General features: G+C 41.6%; 1 protein-coding gene across 1 annotated transcript in view; it reads right to left on the bottom strand.

The window, feature by feature from the left end:
- ATP10B (ATPase phospholipid transporting 10B (putative)) overlaps positions 1 to 15,283 on the bottom strand; it is a 369,516-nt gene that overhangs the window by 120,698 nt on the left and 233,535 nt on the right. The window contains exons 4-5 of the mRNA XM_067732943.1: positions 5,028 to 5,322; positions 3,908 to 4,102 (exon numbers count right to left, since the gene is read on the bottom strand). Coding sequence (XP_067589044.1) covers positions 3,908 to 4,102; positions 5,028 to 5,302 — 470 coding nt within the window. The 5' untranslated portion in view covers positions 5,303 to 5,322. The remainder of the gene's footprint in view (positions 1 to 3,907; positions 4,103 to 5,027; positions 5,323 to 15,283) is intronic.

Genomic DNA, 15,283 nt, shown 5'->3' with positions numbered 1-15,283 from the left:
ATTATCAATAACCATAAAGTCTTCCCAAGTACAAATTGCATGATGTGTGCTTTTCTCTTTTTTAAAAAAATAATTTATTAATTAGTTTATTTATCTTTGGCTGTGTTGGGTCTTCGTTTCTGTGTGAGGGCTTTCTCTAGTTGCAGTGAGCCTGGGCCACTCTTCATCGTGGTGTGCGGGCCTCTCACTGTCACGGCCTCTCTTGTTGCGGAGCACAAGCTCCAGACGCACAGGCTCAGTAGTTGTGGCTCACGGGCCTAGTTGCTCCGCGGCATGTGGGACCTTCCCAGACCAGGGCTCGAACCCATGTCCCCTGCACTGGCAGGCGGATTCTCAACCACTGTGCCACCAGGGGAGCCCGATGTGTGCTTTTCCAAGGTAATTTTTCAGTCCTGACAACTATGATAATCAAGTATTGAAATAAACTGAACTTAGAACCTGGTTTTCAAATACTCTCTTTGTTAAACTATGATTCACCAAAATAGTGAAGAATGATCAAACCCATTATTATCACTAAACTTTTATCTATAATCATTTTAGAACAATTTCTCTGAAATTATATTATTAAGAAATAAATAAAATAATATTATTTGTTTTTAAAAAATAAAAAACCTGTATGTCCCTCCCTGCCAGTGAGCCTTTTTTCTGGATTGTTATCTCCTCAGTTTTCTGCCACTTTCCTGGAAGCTATTTTGAGAACAGAATGACAACAGCCTGGCCTGTATCAGGCCAGCACCCAGCACAGGTCAGTCTGTGATCTGATTGACACTGAGATTATCCCCAAGAACAGGCCTATTTTTCTGGGATGCTCAGGGCAGAGGATTTCTGGCAAAGCAGGGAGAAGAGAACCAGGCTCGCTGAGGTCCCCCTGTATCCCTCCCCAAGGAACCAGCCTCACTGTGCATCTTCCATGAGAAAAACAACAAAGGAGAAAGACAGAAAACAAAAAGTGATGAGGTGGATTGGTGACAAGAGAAAAACAATGTTTTCTTAAAAAATCAGTCTCTTTAGGAAAGGCGGCACACTCCAACAGTTTTTTTTTTTTTTCTCTCTCTTTATAATCTCCTTACTCAAAGGTGAGGAATGACTCAGTCTCAACTCTAGGTATTCAGTGTGCTAACAATACTCAAGACAATTAGATCCAGCTGAAAAAAAAAAAACCCAAACCTTCAGATTAATATTTTTAGATGTGCAATTTTGGTCCTGTAGGCAAACAGAACAGAAGCTCATCTTTTGCTGAGGAGAAGGTACGGAAGTTCTCTTAGGGGCGCCCTGGAGACAGCTGAGTCCCTTGCATTACATGGTCTCCTTAGAAGCTTCCCCAGGCTACAATTTTCCGAGTGGAGTCTGCCTCATAAACTGTCATCAGCCAGCTCCAAGTCATAAGCTCCATGTTCTCCCCCGGGGAAGGGAACTTCTTAGAAAGAAGCAGCCCCTAAACAGCTGTAGGGCACACATCGGAGCAAGCGCCTTTCACTCTAAGAAGGACCAGAGCAACTGCAGAACGTCTTGGGGTCCATAAGGTCAGAGGAAACAAGTCAGAGGGATGGTGCTTCTTGAGAGAGATGGACTTTTCCCCTTATTTGGCAGGAAGTCAAGCCCCTACCTGCTGTATTCATCTAAGTGACTGACTCATCCAAAGTTTCTTATTGCCAGCCTAGAAAGCACTCTTTGTCACTGCAATCTCACTGCAAGCCCAGCCTCCATTCCCTTGCTTCTTTCTGGGCTACATGAATTGTCACAAAGTTGAGACACACGGTAACTCTGTTTTCTTCCCTTACTGATCGAGAGCGTGTCCTTTTCCTAACAACCCAGTTTGGTTTTTGACTCAATGGAGTCTTTCTAAGACAACGACAGGTATAAAATTATGTTAAAGTACATGGCAAGACAGGTGGTGAACCATGTTTGTTTGGGTTGGGATATCAGAGAGAAAGCTTAAGGACAGTCTTGATCGAGCTAATGTGCATTTCACATTCTAAAAATAAAGCAATTACAGTTTGCAAACTGAGTATTTATCATACATCAGGAGCACTGCTAAGTAATTTCCAAGGATTATCACATGCAATTCTCACGACCACCTCAGGAAGTGTTCCAATTTTACGAGGGACAAAATGAGTCTCAGAGAGGTTAGGTCACTTGCCTAAGGTCACAGAGTTAACGATTGATCGAGACAGCGTTCAATCCAGGCAGTGTGTCTCCAGGACTGGTTCTCCTAATACACTGCCTACTGCTTTCCTGAAAAACAGTGATGCCACTTTTCTCCAAGGGTCTCCAAACCTGCTCCAATGTGCTCATGGCCACACTGGACCTAAAATGGTTGTGAATTTATGCAAAACTCTTAAATGTCTAATACATTTGAAACAGCAAAGAAAATGTCACATAGTAAAGACTTCCTAATTTTAATCAACGATTGACTCAAGGCTCAATTCCTTTTGTTTTATGTTTTTCAGTTTTAAACCATAATCCCCATTGTGGAGAACTGAACAGCTTCACTGTGATAAAATGATGCTATCTTCCTACCCCATCCTTCTAGAAACAGCACCTGCGGTGGCAGCAGCCACAGAAAGCTCAGAGCTGGGGCCGAGACTTCCCCGGGTGTTTCATTTTACCTGCTATAGACGAGGCACTCTCGGTTATTGATCACTGTATCGGATTTGTACCTCCGGAGGTCTTCCCAAGCATCCTTGATGGCAGTGACCGTCAGGATGATACAGATCGGTATCATGCTCACCTCAGGCTGGAAGGCATTGACCACGGGGATAAAATTCAGAACCACAAGGCCCACAAAATAGAAATTGGCAAACCGGTGTAGCTGCTCAAAGATGTTCTTGGGTATGAAGGACAACAGAGTGTACTTGCTGGTCTTAATTTGATTCCCATGGTAATGTCTGTTGGGGTTCTCTTTGTGGGACCGTCCTTCAAAGGGCAGGTTGGAGACCACCACTCGTTTCCTGTCTTCTTTCCTTTTCAGCCTTTCCTTGCCTTCCTTTCTCATCTCTGCTCAATCCCGTCTCTTTAATTCTCATAGCAGGACACTTGAGCTCCCCATAAAAGAGGTTCTTCCCTGATCAGTTCCGTTGTTCAGCTGTCAGCGAGTGATGTTCCTGACATCTTTTACTCGCCTTGTCTGCTGAAAATTTCTCTCTTCTTTCAAAAGGAAAACTAAAAGTAAAAAGCCGGTGTATAAACTCTAGGGGAGAAGTATGACAAGGAAAGAGCTTGCAGAGAACAGGTGTGTACCCACCAGGTCACTTCCTTCTATTTGTTGAGACTCCACCTGTTGGAATGCAGACGTCACCCACAGGTAGCTTCCTTTTCCACCCCAGGCAACCAAGAACAGGTGTGCCAACTCTGGGTCCTAAAACCTACCTGGCTAAGTTCTAAAAGCAAGGAGTTTTAGCCAAGAGCCACAGATGCTTTAAAAACAGTATACATTTTCCTGTTTGGGAGACATCGCCTGTCACTCTCCAAAGAGCTGTTCCTGAACTTGGTCTCCTGAGATGATTCAGTCAATCTTAGAGTTTAGTTCCTGAGGTTTCAACCCTGCTCTTATGGCAGTTACACGAGTTAAATTAAAGGTTTCTAAATCTCAGCACTACTGACATTTTGGGCTGGATCATAATTCTTTGTTGTGGAAGGTTGTCCCGTATATTGTAAGATGTTTAGCATCATCCTTGGCTTTTACTCACTAAATGCCAGTAGCAACCTCCTTCCCGATATGGCAACCAAAACCATCTGCAGACATTGTCAAAAGTTCCTTGCAGGGCAAAATTGCCCTGGTTGAGTATCACTGAATTACATGAATTGAAGAAAATTAATGTGAGAAGAGAGACCAATTTTTTGAAAACACTGATAAGTTTGCATAATCTATTTGCCACAGAGAAAACAGAGGAATGATTTCCCTTACCTTTCATATATCTGGATGTTGGAGCAGTTTATCTCTCTATCAAGGCGGTGTCTCTTGAAGTCCTCTATGCCATCCTTGACCATGGTGATGAACAGGACAATGGCCAACGGTAACATAGTAATCTCCCTGTGGAAGACTTCCATGGAGGGCATCCAGTTCAGAATCACCAGGAACAGGAAATAGAGGTTAGCCCATCTGGAAGGGGCAAGCAAGGTATGAGTGAAAACCGTGGAGAAGAGAAATATACTTGCCGCATTACTGCTTCCCTATTAGCCCTTGCCAACTAAAAATGACATTCTCTTTCAGTGTCACCTCGAACATCATGGTAAGGGCTTTAAAGTCAAATCCATTTAAAATGGGGATAGTACTGTCTACTTTATAGGGCTCCTATAAATATTACATGGGATGAATATTTGTTATGTATGCAATGGAGGGTTCCAGAGTATAGTAGTTGCTCAATAAATGATAGGTGCTAATAATTACAAAACTTAGGATAATGTCTAGGTGCATATTTTGCTTTATAATTAAAAGATAATTTTGCATATATTATCTCAAAAGAGTGGCTTGCACTTTTACGTTTTCCAAGTGCATCTTTCTCCCTCTTGCCACAGTGCCTTTGCACATGAAGGTCTGTTCGAAAGAACATTCTTCTGGCTCCCTTCTCTGACTTCTCTCTGCCTCTTTCCACCTAGTTAACACATTCTCTTCTTTCATATTAGACTTCCACAGTTACTTCCTCCTAGAAGTCTTCCTTGACTTTCCTAACTAGGCCCGATTTCTCTTGTACTCACTCTAATAGCACCATATCCTTCTCCTTGGAAGTATCTATCTGAATTACAGTTTACACCAATTTACATAATTCCTAAAATTAACATCTGTCTCTTTCACTAGCCAATATAGTCAGGACAATGTGTCTTTTTCTTTTCGCTCATGTATCTCTAATACACAACACATGGCTTAACACAGAGTAGAATCTGATAAATACTGAATGAATGAACGAATGAATGACAAAGCTTCTCAAGGTACACGCATTTGGCCCAGAGGGTAGCATTTCTGAGTTCATCTGAGTGGCAAATACTTGGCTCTAAAGTGTGTACTGTCCAGCCAAGTGGTCGTATACCTGTGAAACTGCTCCAAGAGATTCTGGGGCAGGAAGGTGAAGAGGGTATACTTGGTGGTGCAGATTCTGTTGCCAGAGTATCTCCTGGAGACCTTGGCCCAATCCCGGTGGAATACGTTGTTGTTGGGGAGCACGACCCGCTGCTGTGCCAGGTTGTAGTTCTGCGCCCCCTCCTCCGGGGACAGCAGTGGTGTGGCTTCTGATGGAGACTGTGGGAGGCCATCTCTGACTCGCCACTGCCACCGGTACCAAGACGAGTCCACTGAGAGGGCCATGTCTGGCAGCAAGCTACGATCTGAGAAAGGACATGAAATCACCGCGGTCAGGAGAAATATGAGGCTTGTCAGCGCGAGGTGTGGATATGTTTACGACACACGGGTGGCATATTGGCTCATCCACTTGTCCACCCAACCATCCAAGGTAGACTGTGGCACACGAGGCGAGAAAAATATATTCAATCCCTATAATTCATACATTCTAGGGTGAGAGACATTAAGCAAATGATCATATAAATAAAATGCAACTAACACTCTGATAAGTGCCATGAAAGTATTTCAGCTGGTCGATGGTATGGAGAGGGTGTAGATGACCTCGATGGGGCAAAAGTGGGGCCTGGAGGACTGTGAACCCAGGGCTCAGAATTCTAGCTCTGGTTCATTCCTGACTCCAAACTGCCCCTTCACCTCTCTGGGGTTGTGTCCTTACCAGAGTATGAGGAGACCTAGTCTTACTCTAATTTTTTTCACAAGCCTTTTGTGAGGAACAAATTGGACAGTATAAAAAGTGGAGACATGTCTGAAAGGGAAAGCTGTTTATTCTCTAGGTTTTCCCTCGCTCTAAAGTTTTCTGATACTGATGATATTTCAGAGGCGCTCATTTGTGGTCAGAACCTCACGTGAGAGTGATTGGTGAAACAAGAGAAAGTCTCTTTCCTAGGAAATTTGGGCCTGAGGTGACTGGACTGCACTGAATGCGGTTCCATGAACGCCATGGGCTTTTCCTGATCTGGTTGTCTGGGGGTGAGGGCTGGAGACCCCTCTCTTTCTTGCCATTCCATCTGGTGGTTTCTGAAACTGAGCCCTTAGTCCTAGATGGAGGAAGGAGGCTGCTTTATCTAGGATATTCCAGTTTCTGAGCTCTTTTAATAGAACCTATAAGCAAGCTCTCAAGGTTCCTTTTGGCCACATCTTGCTTAGAGACCCAGTAGAATTAATTCAAATACATACTTTATAAGGTTAGAAGTTGTAGATAGTTTGCTTCTCACCTAGTAGGCTTGCAGGATGATTTTCTTTTGAATAAATGGATGAGGGAATGTCAGGCATTATTAATCTCACAGTGAGCAACCCCATCTGTCATTGAAAATGTGATTCACTGAAGGAGAAGTTCCATTTCCCATTTAAATGGTAATATTTTACCTTCCTGATGCTCCTATGATCTGACCCTTACCCTAATTCTCCTCATGACTTTAATGAACCCAAATGATTTCTAATGCACAGACCCCAAGGCTGAAAGAAGCTCTTCAGAGTCTTAAGTGAGTCCTTGTATCAAGCATGAAAAAAAGTAAATGCAATTACTGACACCCATCATAACGAGACAAAAGCAATATTATGACATGTGGTAAGCCCGAAATAATCATGTATATCTTCTTTCTCATTATTAAAATAAATGCCCCTTTCATGGATTCTTTTTCAAAAATATTATTATTATAAAAGGAAAGGAAAGGAAAGGAAAAGATCATTCATGAATAGAGTGGAAAATGCAAACAAGAAATCTTGCCTTGGCTAATGCCATACATATCAGATGTCTGTCAATTTTACGTGATAAGGTCTTCACAAAGGAAGACTGGATTGACACGGGAGATGCAGGTATTTTAGGTGGGGCAATTGAGAAAGTCCACTTATCATATTATATTCTTTTCTTTATTAACAGTGTAAAATGAGCTTACTTAAAAGCAAAGCAGATATAAAGTGGATGCCAAACAAGTAGATGAAGTTTGATGAGGAACTGAATATTTGCATAGTTTCAAAGTATCTTTCCTTCAAGTTATTAATTACAATGGTTAAAGAAAAAGAGAATCACTTTGTAGTGGAGAAATGTGGCAGACACCACCTTACCCAAGAGATCAAAGCAAACATCACCCATTTTGGGATAACTGGATATGCTGGGTCTCCTGATACGATATACTGAGAACGCCACTTCTGTGGTAGTCACAAGGAAACACTGAAAAATCTCAGCCTGGGGGCTGGTCTCCAGAACTACTGGCTTAGGTTGTTCAAATGTCAAAGGTCAAAGAAAAGCAGAGGAACTGCTTCTGATTAAAGAAGACTAAAAAGGTATGACAACTAAGAGTAATGTGTGATCCTGGATTGGCTCCTGGACCGGGGGAGATAAAATAGGTATAAAAGACATTATTGGATAATGGGAAAAATTTAAATATGAAATGTGGATTAGAAACAGGATCTTAATAATGTTAAATCTTCTGATTATGATAATTACATGGTGGTTATATAAGAAATTGTTCTTAATATATGGAAACCAAGAGCGGAAGGGGTGGGGTGGGATGAATGGGGAGATTGGGATTGACATATAAACAGTACTATGTATAAAATAGATAACTAATGAGAACCTACTGTATAGCACAGGGAACTCTACTCAGTGCTCTGTGGTGACCTAAGTGGGAAGGAAATCCTAAAAAGAGTGGATATATGTATACGTATAGCTGATTCACTTTGCTGTATAGCAGAAACTAACACAACATTGTAAAGCAAGTATACTCCAATAAAAATTAATAAAAAATAAAAAGCAACAAAGAGGTCAGCAAGAAGAAGCTAAAGAAAAATAAGGGGAGGAAGGAAACTGACTTATTTAGCTAGATTATATTTAAGTATGGTTAGAGGTAGGTACTCAGATGATGTCAACAGTAAACCATCTCAGCTCTGCTTTCCCTTGCGTTGACTTTAGTGTCATTTCCTAACTCCTGCACGCATTGAAATCTTACTTCTCCCCGCGCATACATGTATTACCTGATCCAGCCTTTTCAGCAGTTGGCTATATTTAGTCAGTACTTAATTAAATAATAATATATATGAATTTAGTAAATAAGCTCTTTTTCATCAGTCATTTGAAACAAAGAATCTGAAGGAAGGGGCCACATATCATGTCTTTTGGATTATCTGTAGCAACTTGCATACGACCTTTCACAAAGCTGATGATCAATATATACTAAAAAAAAAAAAGAAAAGAAAGAAATTGCTCTTGCTTGCAGGAAATCCATCCTAAAGTAGTTATGGGTTAAGGAGCAAGACACTTCAATGGTGTGTATGTATATGTGTGTGTATACATATATGCGTATGTGTATATATACACAGTTAGCTAGGTAGGTAGGAGGTTGTGGAAGGGTGTTCCAGGCAGAAGAACTGGTTCTAGAAAGTTCATAGGACTGTTCTATAGAGGCCATGAAGTAGGGGACAAAGAGTAGCAAAAGGTGAGGGTGGAGAGGCAGGCAAGGGCGAGGTGGCCTGTTAGAGCTATTTATTACGCTGAGAGTAAGAAGTCCTGGAGGGTGTTGGGCAGGGAAGCGGGGAGCAGAGCTGTGGGCCCCAGGCCGTGTGAAGCACACGAGAATGGGCTGGATGGACCAAGACGGGGAGGCAGCTCCGTAACCCACTGCTTCCCCTTTGCTCCAGAGAAGCCACTTCTTTCCAAAAGTAGAACAGGAAACAAAGGGGGATTGTGCAATTCTTTTATCCGAGCTGTGGTTTATTACTGCTTTCAGAAAGGGAGGGGCATATCTGAAGCAACTCTCCAAGGTCCTTCCGATTGTAAAATCTCTCTCTCATTCTAATTTTCCCGAAATGGCACTTTCCACTAACAATAAACTTGGGGATTACCTTATTTTGCTAATGAACACTCAGATCACCTCTGGCTTGAGACAGTAATCCTCTCTGGCACCAATATCACTTTTCCACTGGGCAGCATGTCCCCTAGATGGGGTGTGTGTGGGGAGTATTTCTATACGGTGGACCATTAGTCTAAAATACTGGGTTAATTAGAGTTTGCTAAGAAATTCTGTTCGTATTCCCAAACTTTCTCTATCCTGCCTGGCTCACGTTTTCAATTAACCCTAGTTCTTTGCTTTTACATTTTAATGAACTCAGCTAAACCCCATCTTTAGCAAATTCCATTTTTATTCTTAGGGGTCAATTAACCAGTTATTCATTGAATCAAAAAAATACTTATTGAACCTTTGTCAGGATAAGTGCTACAAAGGAGAAGAGGGTGCAATGTGATTGCAGGACAGAGGGATGTGACCCCGTCCCTGAGGAGGTGGGGTTCACTGAGCTGAGATCAAGAGATGAGAAGTAACTGCATAAAATTGTGTGTGTGTGTCTGGATGTAAGTGAGCAACCTAGGAAGAAGCTACATTTGCAGGCTTCCTGTGGCTACAGTAAACATGTTGACTTTAAAAATGGAAAGACCCAAGTGTTAGAAAGCAGGAAAAAGTTGTTACTAGAAAATTATTTTCCCTTCATGTACAGTTCTCTGAAAAGGATATCAGTTGGTCAGGACCGTGGGAGTGGGGGGACCCTATAAAATTAAGTTTAATCTACACTTAGATTCTTGAAGAATAGTACCCTATCCTGATATTAGAATTAATTAGAATCTAAGAAAGTTTCATCCTCAGTTAACCACAGGGGTTTTTAAAGCACTCCACCCTGAGGACAAAATGTGTAAATCTTACAAAAACAATTTCCTGTTAGACACTGAGTTAAACAATAACCACCTTAGAAGAAATAGTCTGGGGTTAGTGTGTCCTCAAATCTATCAATTATATCAGTTTTCCCCAAATTGCAAGCATTCTTGAGTCATCTTTCCAATTCTTGCTATACCCTAATAACATTTGTTTTATTAAATGCAGTATATTTTATTTCAAGTCAACTCACTTTTTAAAAGCTTAATCAACTTTGGCTTTGTGCTAAAGCACTGATAACTGAAATTAGGAGTCTGACACACATTATTTTTTTTAATAGGCATTAACAGGTCCGACTTTTATTAAAATAAAACTGTTGTCCTGTTACTACAACATTTGTCCTAGACCATCTATAACTCTATTTGCTATCTGGAAACCAGGTTCAGAAACATCACCAATCACCCAGAAAGTATCAGCCATTTTCATTATTTGAGGTATTTCCAACTACTGCAGGAAAGACTGCTAACATGTTTTGTAAGATTTTTGTTTGCTTGTCACAGAAGTTTCAGAACAACAGAGGCAACAGCAACAAAAGGTTTTTCATCAACCTGAATTAAAGCAAAAGTCCAGTGACCACATTCCTATCCATTCCCCAAGCATTTTACTAGATCAAGGAAAGATTTCCAATAAAATAATCTTATCATCAATTTCTTATTCATTTTGCTTTTTCCATTTATGTTGACTGGATTTGCTTAAGAAAATGGCCCTCACGTTTATGTAGTATTTTACCCATACTCATTTTACAGATGAAGAAACAAAAATAAGGGAAATAGAGTAATTTCTCTGTAGAACCTGTCATTTCTTCCTAGTCCATTTCAGGAAAACCTATATTTGCTAGAATCTGAGGTATACCTTTATTTTTTTTATTTTTTTTTATTTGGCTGTGTTGGGTCTTTGTTGCTGCGCATGGGCTTTTCCTAGTTGAGGTGAGCAGGGGCTAACCTTTGTTGTGGGTGCGGGCTTCTCATTGCAGTGGCTTCTCTTATTGTGGAGCATGGGCTCTGGGCATGCAGGCTTCAGTAGTTGTGGCACACAGGCTCAGTAGTTGTGGCTCGTGGGCTCTAGAGTACAGGCTCAGTAGTTGTGGCTCACGGGCTTAGTTGCTCTGTGGCATGTGGGACCTTCCTGGACCAGGGATTGAACCTGTGTCCCCTGCATTGGCAGGCGGATTCTAAACCACTGTGCCACCAGGGAAGTCCAACTTTTTTTTTCACATTTGTTTTGAACCTAGGATGTGTCGCATTATTGATATGGTAATGTTTCTTTGTTTTTTTACCCTCGTAACATTACTAAGAGTCTCACGCTCTACCAACTGAGCTAGCCGGCAGGCTTCCTCACAACATTATTAAATTGATAGCGTCTTAGATTCAAAGAAATGTCTTTGGTCGCAGGCCAGAAAACAGAAATCATGGTTTGAGAGCCGCTCACTAAGGTTTCTAGTTCTGGGACCCCTCCAGGAAAGTTCAGTAAGGCTTCATGAGAAAGGAATGGTCAAAGGGGAGACCTTATCCTGCAGTAGAGTTCAGCTCGGGCAGAAGCCTTGTGGATGCCTCAACTTCAGAGTCTCCATTGGCCTTGAATTCAGTACAGGAGTCTACATAGAGCTGCTATGTGCCATCAGTTCCTGAAAGTACTACACAGTGCTCTGTCCTTCCCAAAGGGAAGGGCAAAAGCTGTGACTGTGCCTCATTCACAGACCACAAAACGTGTCCTATAATTAGGATGCCAGATGCTGCCTTCCTCTAGAGAGGAAGAAATACTGAATAAGTACCGAGTCTGCAGGCCCTTGCACAGGGTGGGGTGCGGATGGCTGCTTTTAGAGGTTGGTGAAAGTGGGAGGAGTGTGAGAGGTGTGGGGAGAGTGAGAACGAAACAGCAATCACCTTAAATAAAATTAACCAAAGGATGCAGTTCTGTAGAAGAGAATGAAAATACCTGACAAATGAAATCCTATGGGACCATTGTGGGAAAGGAACGATCAAAAGATAGATTTTTATAAAACTTACGTATTATCAGCATGCCACACTCAGTGTCCATCACGAGTCTAGTTAATGTTTTTTACCTGATTGATTTTCTCTTAGCTCCTCGGTCCATAAAAGACTTACTCCAACAGATTTTCAAGGACAACTATTTTTTAAACAGATGAGAAGATATTTCTGCCATGTTAAACGTCATTATCCTCCGAGTTCATTAGCATTTAGGGCACCACCAGTGATCCAGCAAGCTTATCTCCCATTCAGTGTATTTGGAGCTCAAACCTCACTCATGGCGTATTGGACAGTGGTAATCCCACTGCCTACCTGCCATCTCTACTTCTTTGCTGAGTATCTCAACTTTATCATTTCTAGAACTCCTGGATTCTCTCCAAAATTCACTTTGGCTCCAGTAGTCCTTATTTCTATGAATAGCATCTCCAGTTACCCAAATGACCTAATCATTAACTTTGATTCCTCCTTCATTTGATACAGCCAATCTATCTTTGTGTTCTATCCATTTTTGTCTTCTGAATATTCTTCAAATCCATCAGCTTCTCAACATTTCTACTGCTTCCATTTTAAAAAAGGCATTAGCATCTCTTGTCTTGGATGACTGCAACAAACTTTTAACTGGTTCCTACATCCTTGCTTGTTCCCTTTCCAATCTAGCCTTCACATAGCAGCCAGAGTTATTTTTCTAAAGTGTAAGTTAGATCATGTCAGTTCTCTTATTAATGCTCTTTATGATTGATTGCCTTTGTACAAAATCGAGACTTCTCACTGTGGCCTACATTTCTTTATAGGATGCAGCTCCTGCCTACCTCTTTCCTTGCTGCTCAATATTCTCAAACACTCCAAGCTCTCCCTCTCTCTCTTTTTCTTGGTGCATGGATCTAGGCATTTAGTAGTTCCTTTCCTTAAAAGCTCTTTTTTCACTTTTAAGCTAGGCTAGGCTGTGAAACAAATAAGCCTCCAAATCTCAGTGGTTTAGCACAATCTACGAAGAGTTTGCAGGTCCAAGTAATTCACCTCCATCCAGTGACTCAGGGATCCAGGCTCCCTCCACCCCATGATCTCAACATGTGGCTTTAAATATAACCATGACAAGGACCCAGAAGTGAATAACATTACCTTGCTCATAGTCAAATGGCCAGAATCAGTTACATGGCCTCATCCTAACTGCAAGGGAGGCTGGGCTACATGGGAAGCACACAGAATCTTTGGTGGGTATTGGTTGTCTCTGCCAGGTCGCAGATTAAAAGACGTTTCTTCAGAGAGTTAAATAACAGATTAATCCAGTGAGTGCTACTGGAGTAACGTGGCAGCACGACGACAGGACATGGTCAGAACGTCATTATTGCCGTTAGCTGAAGGAAGAGTTTACATTTTCCAAATACTCTGACACCTTCTACTTGCGTGTCCTGCTTCAAATTTGAGGCCAAGAGAGTAGCTCCTAAACTCTGGCCCTTCAACATTGCCCTTGAGGTAGACCGCTGACAGCAAGAGGTCAGAGAATTCCCATGTGCTCCTGGCACAGTCTGTAGATGGAACACATTATATGCTGCCTACATATGAGAGCCCCTATTTTAAAGTGTGGCAGATACTTTTAAGATAGATATATTGTAAATTTGTATAAAGTCATTACCAAATACACAATCGGATTCAGCTGCTGTGCATTTTGCAATTAAAATTATAGCAAATTTCAGGTGGAGGTTGTAAAATTCTTTGATGACAAAAGAGATCTTTGGGCTCTGAAAGGTTGGAAACACTGGTGTAGTAAAGGGAGCCCAGGACTGCACGCAGGGTGTTTGGCCGAGAGACTGATCTGTAATGCACAGTTCCTGACCTAACAAAATAATTGTAGACATGAGATGTATACACAGGAAAGGTAACTGGATAGGCTATCAATGGGGAATTGAATAAATGCAGACATCAAGGAGTGGTGGTTGTCAGAGATGGAAGAAAACGTGGATGACTAGGAAGGATGAGGCAAGTTCCTGGGGAAGCAGAAGTGGCCAAGTAGTGAATATGAGGGCTTGGGTATTGGTCCAGAAGCAGGCGTTGGTCCAGAAAGTATAAGAATGGGCAAGTGAGAAGCCCCATCTGTTGTCCCCGCCTCTCAGACCTACTAGTCAGAAAGCCCGGGGCTAGGGTGGGGAATCTGCTCTCTTAACCAGTTCCCAGATATTCTATGGCAGGGGTTGCCAAAGAACCAACCTGGAGAGGCCCTGCCTTATGCGCTCACATATCTGCTCTCTATTGAAAATGACCTTTTCCCATTTTCTCCCCTCTACTCCAAGCCTGATTTCCCAAGTCTTTTCCTTAATGAAAGACAAAAGGTCTTGGGAAATAAAAAGACAATCTGGGCAATCCTGTCTTTGTAACAGGCAGGTAAAATGAGATACGCAATTTCATTTTTTATATCCCTCCAGGCAGAAATGTGATTTCACTTAAAAGTTGTTTTATAGATTCTTTTGGTTTGTTTTACCGACAAAATATAAGTTGGGTCTAATTAAAAGTGAATAAATTGCTTGCAGAAGCTGAATAAATCAGTGCTGAGCTGCAGGGTGAAGAAAGCTGTTCAAAGTCTGCAGGGCTGAAAGCAATTAAAAGACAATAGTATACACTGGCAGGCTCAGTTCACGTCACTCAAAACATATGCGTGCCTATGTGAGTTTCATGCTGACTAACAAGCCCAGGAAAGCCTGAGGTGGGGACAGGCAGGGAGCAGGACCTGGGAAATTTGGGAGGAACTTTCTACAAGGTCAGATGGACGAGTCACCTGGCTTAGTGCAAAGAGCGTAGGACCAGATTTGTTAAGTGGGGTGAGAAAAATGGATATTTTAGCAGGTACCTCCAGAGTTTCTCTAGGGAGGGAATATCCTCTGATTAGTACATGGGATGAATGGCAAGGGGACAAGAATTAAGGGGAAGAGGAAACAGGAAAGGGAACGGGAGAGAATCAGTTGCCCAAAGCATGAGAAATGAGATTAAGATGGGAGCAGGTTGGTGCTTGTGTTGTCAAAAAAGGGCAGAGGGGCTATTTTTAAAATTGAGGTATAATGGACATAAAACATTATATAAGTTTCAGGTGTATAACATAATGATCCTATAATTGTATACTTTGCAAATGATTAGCACAAGAAGTCTAGTTAATATCTGTCACCATATACAGTAACAAAATTTTTTTTTTTCTTGTGATGAGAACTGTTAAGATCTACTCTCTTAGTAACTTTCAAATCATTATTAACTATAGTCGCCATGTTGTACACTACGCATGACTTAATTTTATGACTGGAAGTTTGTACCTTTTGACTCTCTTCACACATTTCACCGCCCACACCCACCTCTAGCAACTACTAATCTGTTCTCTGTATCTATGAACTTGTTTTTTGTTTGTTTTATGTTCCACATATAAGTGAAATCATACAGCATTTGTCTCTGTCTGGCTTATTTCGCTTAGCATAATCCATCCTTAGGATACATCCATGTTGTTACAAATGATAAGATTTCCTTATTTCTTTATGGTT

This window comes from Pseudorca crassidens, chromosome 3 (genome assembly GCF_039906515.1).
Source record: "Pseudorca crassidens isolate mPseCra1 chromosome 3, mPseCra1.hap1, whole genome shotgun sequence".
In the NCBI taxonomy this organism is placed as follows: domain Eukaryota; kingdom Metazoa; phylum Chordata; class Mammalia; order Artiodactyla; family Delphinidae; genus Pseudorca; species Pseudorca crassidens.
The sequence above is the reverse complement of the archived record's forward strand: the minus strand, read 5'-3'. Positions and strand labels throughout refer to the sequence as shown.